This window comes from Magnolia sinica, chromosome 17 (genome assembly GCF_029962835.1).
Source record: "Magnolia sinica isolate HGM2019 chromosome 17, MsV1, whole genome shotgun sequence".
Lineage (NCBI taxonomy): Eukaryota > Viridiplantae > Streptophyta > Magnoliopsida > Magnoliales > Magnoliaceae > Magnolia > Magnolia sinica.
In genome coordinates, this window is record NC_080589.1 from 59,347,535 (window position 1) to 59,357,472 (window position 9,938).

The 9,938-nt window shown below is 37.1% G+C and overlaps 1 protein-coding gene across 5 annotated transcripts; it reads left to right on the top strand.

Annotated features, from left to right (window-relative positions):
* Positions 1-625: 625 nt before the first annotated feature.
* On the top strand, positions 626-7,957 carry LOC131231417 (bZIP transcription factor 16-like). Of its 5 annotated transcripts, none has more exons than XR_009164350.1 (10): positions 1,246-1,397; positions 5,370-5,527; positions 5,646-5,725; positions 5,854-5,896; positions 5,981-6,095; positions 6,341-6,461; positions 6,549-6,634; positions 7,077-7,139; positions 7,231-7,295; positions 7,622-7,957. XR_009164350.1 is itself a non-coding variant. In XM_058227588.1 (8 exons), the coding sequence occupies exons 2-7, from the start codon at positions 5,373-5,375 to the stop codon at positions 6,588-6,590; spliced, it is 513 nt and encodes a 170-aa protein (XP_058083571.1). In that variant the 5' UTR covers positions 1,245-1,397; positions 5,370-5,372; the 3' UTR covers positions 6,591-6,634; positions 7,622-7,957. The 5 variants fall into 5 exon arrangements, 1 of the variants encoding a protein (XP_058083571.1); XR_009164349.1 differs by having other exon boundaries at positions 5,370-5,484; XM_058227588.1 differs by lacking the exons at positions 7,077-7,139; positions 7,231-7,295 and having other exon boundaries at positions 1,245-1,397; positions 5,370-5,484.
* Positions 7,958-9,938: the final 1,981 nt, after the last annotated feature.

Here is a 9,938-nt window from a genome sequence, read left to right on the forward strand (position 1 = left end):
TCTGTCATAAGAGATGGATGGAGCGGATGCCATGTCATGGTGGGCCCTACGGAGCTCTTTGCTTCATGGGCCGACCAAGCCTTTTTGCCTCGGTTATTGAAAACTGAGGCCAATATCGCAAAGTAGCAAGGGTAATTTCGACTTTCTAAAGTTATAGTGGCGTTTTTGTTATTTCCGGTAAAGTCTAGCTACAAAAGCAAGCCGCCATCCCTCCCACTGGCTTTTCGGCCAAAAGGTCTCTCAGTGAGTCCAAGCAAGTCTCCCAAAACCCTCTTTTCTCTCAATTTCTACTCGAAAATCGCCATTTCTTTCTTCAGTTCCAACCATTTCATCGATTGATGTCAAAAGGGCTTCGGAATTCTTGTTTATCAGACGTGCAGGTCGGTATTACTCTTGTTCCCGCATTTTCTCGTTAAATCTCATCGAAGATCGGATGTTCTAGCTCTCAATTTCATTTTTCGTGATTTTTTTGGAATTTCTTTGCTATTTTCTATTTTTTCTCGATCGAGAACCCTAGATCGTCTGGCTTAGAGAGGAATGCAAAGATTTTTCTTTTTTTTTTATGGAATTCTGTTAGATTCTCATAAAGAAGACCTTTGTGATTTCTTTGTTTGCAGATTTTGATTCTTTTCGCATGTTTTTGAGCTACTAGAAGACCTTATCATTCAGATCTAGATCCAAATCCATTCTCTCTCTCTCTCTCTCTCTCTCTCTCTCTCAATTGGAAGAAGGAGAGCTGCTAGAAGACCTCCTTATCATTCAGATCCAGATCCAAATCAGTTCAAGGTAAGCTCAATTCTTTTCATTTCACTCCTTCCGCTCATTTTCTCTCGATCTCAAAAGTGATCAGATTAGGAGAATAGAGAAAGATTTGTTATGTATTATGTTTTTTAGGAGCATGCACTTCCTGCATCCCACTTCCCTCTGCTAGCAGAAAATGATCCTCATTGGAGATGGATGTGATTCATCTTCAATTTAGATAATTTTGCATTTGGGAGCGGTTGTGGATAACTAGCTGTAGCATGACAGGAGTGATCTATTTTTAATTAACCTTGTAGATCTTAGATTTATCTGTCTTCCCAGCTGGTTTTTTCCCCAGTTTTCTTCCCAGAGTTGTGCCAAATTTCTAGTTGTTGTGCTGCTCTGCAAATTGAAATCTTCCATTTCCTTACTATTTTGACTCTGTTTTTTGGTGATATGTTTTATTTTTGTATTATTTTTGTTTGTTTCTATATCTATCTATCTATACATACAAACACACCTACCCAACTCATGCCATGCATAAATATACATGATACAGACACATTTTGGTAATGTGATTTATTTTTGTATTATTTGTCTAATCTTCAGAACATTAGGACGTCGAGCTCGATGGGAAGACAATCAAGCTGCAGATTGTGAGTAATTTGGGAATATCCATTTGAATTTCTGCTATTTATATGATTTTATTTCACTCTTGAATGTTTAAGTTATTGGGTTTTCTTGATGCCAATATATTTGCTTTGGTAAATCTAACTGAATTCCAATGGATGTTGTCCTTTTTGTCTTTCTTTTTTTCTTGTAAAAAATTTTAGTAGGTAAGTTAACTCTGGCTCCAAGAGTTAATCTTTATATTCATGTCTACAGGCATATCTTATCACTTCTTACTCATTAGTTATTTGCTCTTATCATTTTTGGCACTTTGTCCAAGATAGGATGCCGGTTCAAATTGCAGGTAAGGCTTCGTTTGGATGGAGTTTCCTAGAAAATTATCTGGGGGAACACATGGGGCCCACAGTGCCACATGAGAATCCCTTTGTTATGCAAATAATGAGAAATTCTAAGTACTTGGAAGCCTGTATGCTCAAGAAAATTTTCATGGGAATTTCCATCTATGTGAAACCTAATGCAAGTCTGCTGTCCATGCCAATAATTTGATTTTGTGTGATGGATTAGTTGAATGGCTGCTGATTTTTAATAAACATAACAGGCCTGTTTTGTTGGGTCACACGGTGTACATCTTTTCCCCTTCTTTTTGTATTAGTCATATATTAGGAAAAAAAATTAGCTGGCAGTCTGGCACATATACATGTAACTGCTGCAAGATATCCAATTGGTAATTGTTTTTGTGGTTTTAGAACTATATTTAGTTCACGTCACTTGATCAGAGGTGAATGAGGTTCATATCAGCAGAAAGGAACCGAATACTAAGGATCCCACTGCTGGTTGAGCATCGCCCTAAGCACATTTTGCCATTCAAAGAACAGGATTTCCATTTCTTCCATACAACACCGACAACAGGTTGTGGTAAAAGTTACTTGGCAAGGAAAAACATCCCCTTTAAGACTTTTGTCTACCCATCATTGTGCTTTCGTACCGGAAAAGATTGGCTAGAAGAGAACTACTGAATTATCCATTTGCAATGAAAGCCACCATATTGTGCTTCCTGCCGCTGGGCTTCCTCATTCCCTCTTTATTTATTCTCTTTTGTTTGCTTAGTGGGACACTGCAGGACAAGAACGGTTCAGGACCATAACCAGCAGTTACTACAGAGGGGCACATGGAATCATAGTAAGCATATATTCTTCATCTAATGACTTTTCAAATTTGATTCATGCTGGTACTCTCAGTTCTCCATTAAATTAGTTTTAAGTTACTTGCTATGAATGGCTTTACTAATTATAAGCACAATGTTTTAGCTTTCATTTTATTTGAAGTTATTATAATTTTTGTTGTAGGCCAATGATAATAATGTTGATGATGATTTATATTGCTATGAATGCCAGGTCAACCAAGGTGGACTTGATAGACTAATCAAACTTTGATCTATATTTTTTGAAGACCCATCTGTGCTATAAGAGGTACATTGAGAGATGAGTTGTGCCAGACTTAAAGTTGAATACATACGATAAGATAGATTGCTATGCACTTTCAAATCCATTACTTTAATGGAAAGCTGGAGTTGAGAAACTACTTACATGTTGTCTATGCAGGATGGCATGTGCACTACGTACATGTTGTCTATGCAGGATGGCATGTGCACTACATGACTTTGCATGCACCTAGATTGGCTCTAAAAGTCCACACAATTATTAAAAAATAAAAAGGCCTATGCATAATTCATTTTACTTTTATATTTATTTGTCTTGACCGAGTCTTGCACAAGAAATTTAAATCCTCATCGCACATTGGAGCATTGTTACAATGATCGTTTTTACATGTTGGTAGCTACCTCAATGTCACATAGCTACCACATGTACACTTAGTTTTTTTTGTGATGGCAATCATTCATGGTGTGGATGTTTATGGGTTTTGTAATTTAATTTGGTGCCTCAGAGTTCAAGTGGCAGACTGAGTGAAAAAACCCATATCCAGATCCATAGCTCAAGTGGTAGATTGAGTGAAAATACCTCGTTTTCAACATTGAGGTCTTGGCTTCGATTCCCTGGTGGGGGTGACTAACAGTGAAGTTTGAACAGACAATGTTGTGTGTACTAACAAGCTAACTGAAAAAAGGAAAAGAAAAAAAAAAAAAAAGGTGCCTTGTAGTTGACTATCTCTTCAACATAGCTCACCTGCCACATGTACAATTTCAAAGCGTCCAAGTATCAACCATCATACTTGGCTAGAGTATTAAATAACTCCTATTTAAAACCGTTTCCCTAACCCTCTTTCCCACATCTTGAAAACCATTGCATCCCTCTACACGTGAGTGCACCATTTGCAATAGTTTAGTAGAATAAGAAAGGAAAAATAAGGAAATTTTCTAATTGGGCTATTTAAATCCAAGTCCAATAGCTTGAATTCCCTTGATCTAGGGTTTGTATATCATATTCCTTTGACCCTATCCAAGAAAGGAACTCATCTTATTTCTTTATTGGATAGATTACTAAAATTCCTTCCTTATATATATATATATATATAATATTAACAGTCAATTACATTCTTTTCAATGGTGAGTAAACCAGGATTGAATCAGTTCAAAGTGCTTCATTAGAATGCCTGATTTTGTGTTTCAACAAGAAGTATATTTATTCATTTTAAAATACTTATTCTGCATTTTTGTCTACCTAATTTATGTTGATCTGTATGGTTGCATAGTTGGATAGTCTGTTGTGGTAGAACCCTCTCTTTTACACATGCTGCTCTAGGCTTTGATGAATGTTTTTTGGAGTTTTCTTTTTTTAATTGTTGGGAGGGTTATTGTGGTGTTCTGAGCTGCCTTATCAATGTTTGTTTTGCTGCATTCTTGTAGGAAGAACACAGAGCTAGGGATCTATTTTATGCCCTTTGGGTTCCTGACCTTTTCATGAAAAGGGTGAACAGCAATGGGGAGTGGTCATTGTTTTGCCTAAATGAGGCTCCAGGTTCATCTGATTGTTGGCGTGAGGAATTTGAAGAACTATACACTAGATATGAAAGAGAGGTAAGCTTGACTGGAGCTTGAAGTTTGAAAATTTTGGTACTTTCATTCAATGAAAATGTTACACATTGTCTTTGTATTTGTTGGACTCTGGGCAAGGCAAGAAAAGTTGTTCAGGCACAGACCTTATGGTTTGAAATTCTAAAATCACAGATAGAAACTGGAACACCGTATATGCTTTTCAAGGTATTTTACTAAGTGAACAAAAGAGCCTCCATAATCATTTAAATCCCATGGTTTTGTGGTTTTGATGTTAATTTGTTTATTTAGGACACTTGCAATAGTTCACAGACTGTTGTTTTCGTACCATGCATTATCCCTTAATCAGATATCCATATTTGTGTTTTATTTTAAATGGTTGTGTTTTTGTAACAGGGTCATCATTTTCCCTTTTCATACCCTTCAGGAACAAGTCCTTGTATTGAGATGTTGGATAATTGAGGATACAATATGAATTAGTAATTCTCATGAATAAAAGGCCAATCAACTTGGAAGTTCCCTGCCCTCCTGTGGTGAACTGGATTAAGAGAAATCCAGGTCATGCTCATCTTATCATAGGAAAGTAGGGTGGGATCAATTGGGCTGCCTAGGAAAACAGAACATGAGGAGAAAAAAATATCAAAATGCATGTGCGGGTATTTTTCTTGTTAGTACCTGTGATCATGGCTTCTGGAGTTTCTCATTGTGATCATAGACAATTCCTTGCCCCAGTCCTATAGTTTTGGATGCCACTAACTATTGGTGTGATTCTATAAACTTTGAATTAGGGGTCTCATCCATTCAGTCCATGTGTTATGCCTTCACCAAATGGCAACACCGAGGCTTTTGTTAGTTACATGCTTAAACCAACCTTTATTTATTTATTTGTGTTTTTTTTTTTTTTTTTGGTTAGGCATGCTATATGTGTGGTATAATAGATATGTGAAATGTTGTTTGTATAAATGGATCATGACACATTTTTCCATAGGGCATGGAAATGGATGGTAAGTCATCTGAAGGTAAGGAAAAGGGATCCATGAAGAGATCAAAAGGAAGTTTAGGCAGCTTGAATATGCTTATGGGCATGGATAACAGTGAGCCGGGTAAAATATCTGGAGCATCTGGGAATGGATTTGTCTCCCAAAGGTATTATTGATACCCAGGAGATTATTTCCATCATCATAATTTATTTAAGATGTTTTCGCACCCATTCAATTGCATATTGACTACAGCTAATAATTGAAACAAAACCTGAAATTCGTAGTGCAAGTGAAGGTTCCAGTGAAGGAAGTGCATATATGGAAGTTTTCAACTTCAGTAAAAGATGAGTGCATATATGACTTTGTGAGTCCAATGGCTTTTTAGAAATGCAATTTTAGTTGGAGCATATGCATAAAGCATCATTGTCACTGTTTTAGATGTAAACACTACCCAGACATTTCGTATTCATAATTTCCACTCATCATGTGCAGGACACACAACAGAAGGCAAGCGGTGGGAAAGATTCTTTAGAAGGTAGATTTATCAAAAATGTTCCTCCCTGTCATTACATGGACATTTTTCAATATTGAACAGGGTACCATAATCTATGAATTGCAGCTGATGCGTCTAAGAATGGGAGTTCCATCCGTGGTCCTCAGAATGGTGTGGCTCGCAGTCCATCACAAACAATGTTGAATCAAACAATGCCTGTCATGCCAATGGCAACACTTGTGTAAGTTGCGTGCTTGTATGGTTAAGCCTCGGTACGGAATTATTTACTGGCACTCTCATGCGGAAAACTTCATTCTTGTTATGCTTTTCTGTATATGTTACTTGACTATCATAAGATAACTATATGTACAATTCTAGAGTTTGGGATTTTATGTTTGCCAGAAACAACTAGCAGTTTTGTATCATCTCAAGATGTTGGTGGGTATAACTAATTATCTTGCATGTTTCTCATGCCCTTGTAAATAGGCTCTTCACTACAGTCCGGGATTCTTTAGGATTAACATATGACGTATCCTTTGAGCTAAGCCAGTTTGATAGGTTGAAACTCAGGTGGTATGTGGTCTCAATAACTTCAACTCCTGGCAAGGTAACAATCCAGTGTACATCCATGTGCTGACTTAAATTCTTGTATTCTTTAGTCTAGTTACCTCTAATTCTTTCCTTTATCATACAGGTCTATAAAGCTGTTGTGTTGATGCATGTAAGAATGTTCTGAGAGGTTTACATGACAGCAAGATTGCCCAAAGGAAGTTGGATCGGGTTAGTATTTTCCCTTTGCTCACCTCACCTTATCCCAATTTTCTTGCAATACTACCACAATCTTTTGTTTAAGGGGCCAATTAAAGCCTTTTAAAATCAACTAGATTCCTTTTGAAGCATAGGTTTCCTCTAAGCATGCATCGGGTTACTATACACAGATCTTAAAAGTGGGATCTTAAAAGTGGAAATGATTATATGCAAGTAGGAGATTATTAAAAAAAAAAAAAAAACAATCCTCATAGGTTATTAACATGATTAATAGAACTAAGTAGGATTTTTTTTAAAAAAAATAAAATAAAATCCTCATAGGTTATTAACATGATTAACAAAACCAAATAAATGGGTTCAAATCATTTATACAGGTTATGAGATTCAAAAGCATTCTTGAGTTATTTATTATCACCATTATGTTAGCTCAACTTGCTTGCTTTTTCTACCTCAGCGCTCACAGCCGCCGTCACAGTTGCAGAGATTCTGAAGAAAAAAGGGCTGGCTATTGAGAAGAGTAAGCCCAACTTGGGTTGTTGCCTATCATGTTCCCTTGTCAACACTTGCGAATTACAAATAATAATAATATGTTTTTCCATCATGAGCAGGGATTTTGATGTCTACAGTTGACATGAAGGATGAATCCAAGGGCCGTCTCATTCCAAAAGCGAAGGTTGGCACTGTTAATGCTAGTTTTTAATATTTGTCATGTCAAATTAATCATCCTTACTACCTTCTTCTTCTTCTTTTCTTATTTGAAGTGATCAAATTCAAATACCTATGCTTTTTTAACCAACATGGTTGATTATTTCTGCGGTTTTATCAAACCACCCCCCTCCGTTTCTTTCAAAAAGACAAGTATATATAATTCTTCTCTTTGGCTACACTAGTTACTTGATCTCAACAACCAGACTCCTGTTTACTTTTTATTTTTGGGAGGTAGCTGTTTGCATACAATGATGTTTGCAGTTGTAATGTTTTTGTTCTTACTTGTTATAGATTGAGGTATTGCTGGGGAAGACTGAGAAATTCGATGATCTGATTGTTGTCGTTGCTGCCAAAGGGAGGCAGTTGGAGACAATAAAGCATGATGGCAAACCATAGCTCTGGAGTTCCATCATATTCTGATTTTCATTTCTTTTTTCCTCCTGGTGTCCTGTTTAAGCGATAGAGGTTATGGAATTTTCAAGTAGAGCTGCTACTGTCATTAACTGAAAAGAGCAGGGTTGAGAGAGGCCTTTTTCTTTTCTCCTTTTATGGGAGTTGTTGATGATACAGACAATCTGTTGTTTGGTGGTCAGACTGATGTTGTATTGTTTGAGTCTTGTTTCAGCATATTCCTTTGATTGATGCTGAATGATTGACAGCAAATAGTAAAAGCTTTGGTGATCTTCCATCTTTGTTGTTTCCAAAGGATATGGGGCAGACATTGCCTTAACTGGTGTTGTCCATAATCTGAAAGTAGATCCTTCTTCTGAAGCCATTGATTCCAATGTGGTATGTGGTTTTTTAGTGTTTTATTGTTTTGATTTCTCTTTAGTGATATACTTATACTTTATATGGTGAACTAAATCTTTGTCGGCTTTTGCTTTGGGTAGAATGATGTTAAAAAATAAATTTAGCCTCAGTTGATGCCAATAAAGACTAAATTGATCTTTAGTCTTAGTTTTGCCTCAGTTACCTAAACTGAGACTATAACTCCCGTGGCTAAAGGGTTTAGCTTCGGTTGTTGAGAACCGAGGTTAAAAATAGATTTAGCTTCGGTTGGAGGCAATTGAGGCTAAAATTTGGATTTAGTCTTAGTTGAAAACAATGGAGGCTAAAATTTTGATTTAACCTTATTTCGAGAAAATTAAAGCTAAAAAGGTTTTTAGCCTCACTTGAAGAACCGAGGCTATAAAAGTCATTTTAGCCTCGGTTGCTAAAACTGAGGCTAAAGCCTTTAGCCATAGGGGTTTCAACTTCGGTTTGGATAACTAAGGTAAAACTGAGGCTAAAGGCTTTAGCCTCACTATGTAACCACCGTTTTGAACCGAGGCTAAAACCCCCTTTTCTTGTAGTGTAGCCTCTATCGCTTTTGGGATTGCAGTGTAGTCTCTTTGTTTATGATCCATGCTCGCTGCCAGACCCTTTGTCTATGTCTCCTATTTTTTTGGTCTCCCATGAATAGCATGCTCGTCTTCTATGTGATAGGCATGGCCTCAGTCTATTGTTTTTAGGGCCCGCCTGAATGGCTGTACATCTCAAGCTCCCATTAATACAAATCTCTCTTTTTTTTTTTATTATTATTATTATTATTATTATTTATAAAGGCCAGTCAGGGCACCTGCTGAATGCTATGATATGTTGAACGAGGCCATGCTGAAAATGGGTATAATGCCCCGTGCTATTGCATATCATGTATTGCCTAGTAGTTATAAGGAGAATGGTGACCTCCAATCAGCTCTCAGGTGTCCCTTGGACTATCATGATCTTGAATCCAGAAAAAAAAATAAAAAATAAAAAAAAACTTGGAATTATTGGGGCTGTTCCACTCAAGTCCACCAAGCCGTTTCACTTCCATGAGGGCCCCGATATATAGAGTAAACTGGCCGTTAACAATCTTCCGCCTGACTCTCAATTTGTTTTTGTATGTTGTGGCCCACCTGAGATGTGAAAGGACCTCACTCTTAGGCCATAAGAGGAAAACAGTGTCGCACAGGTGATGGAATGGTCGGATCTTTGAACAGGTGTTCCATATTGTCACATGTGCTTGCACATGAATGAGCAGAGCTCCCAGGGCTATGAAGCCAAAAAACCTCTTAATCAGCAAGTGGTCTTTTAAAAATTAATAATAAAATAATAAAATAAAAGCGAATTAGATGGGCCAGACTGCATAATAATATTTCAATGACAGGCATTTTTTAACCATTGGATAAGGAGAACTAATGACCTACACATGATGGCATTGCATAACTTGCCATGCATGTCGTTCTTTCCTGCCAACATTTCATTCTGTTGGATATCCTTACCACACAAACATATGGCCGCACCATGAAGATCCTCTGGCCAAAAACTAGGCTGGTCCACTCATCAGGTGGGCCACACTATTAAATCAATAAACAACCAATACACTAATTCAACATGCATGTACAGCCCATCTAATGAGCAGATTATCCTATTTTCTAAGAAAATAATCTTCAAGATGGATCCTGCCTTTTCATGGTTAGGATGTCTTTTAAAAAACGATACGTAGGTAGAATGACAGGCCTGCATGATAAGTTTGGGTGCCATGGCATGTAGGTGAACTTGGATTTAGTAATGTAAGCATCAGTAC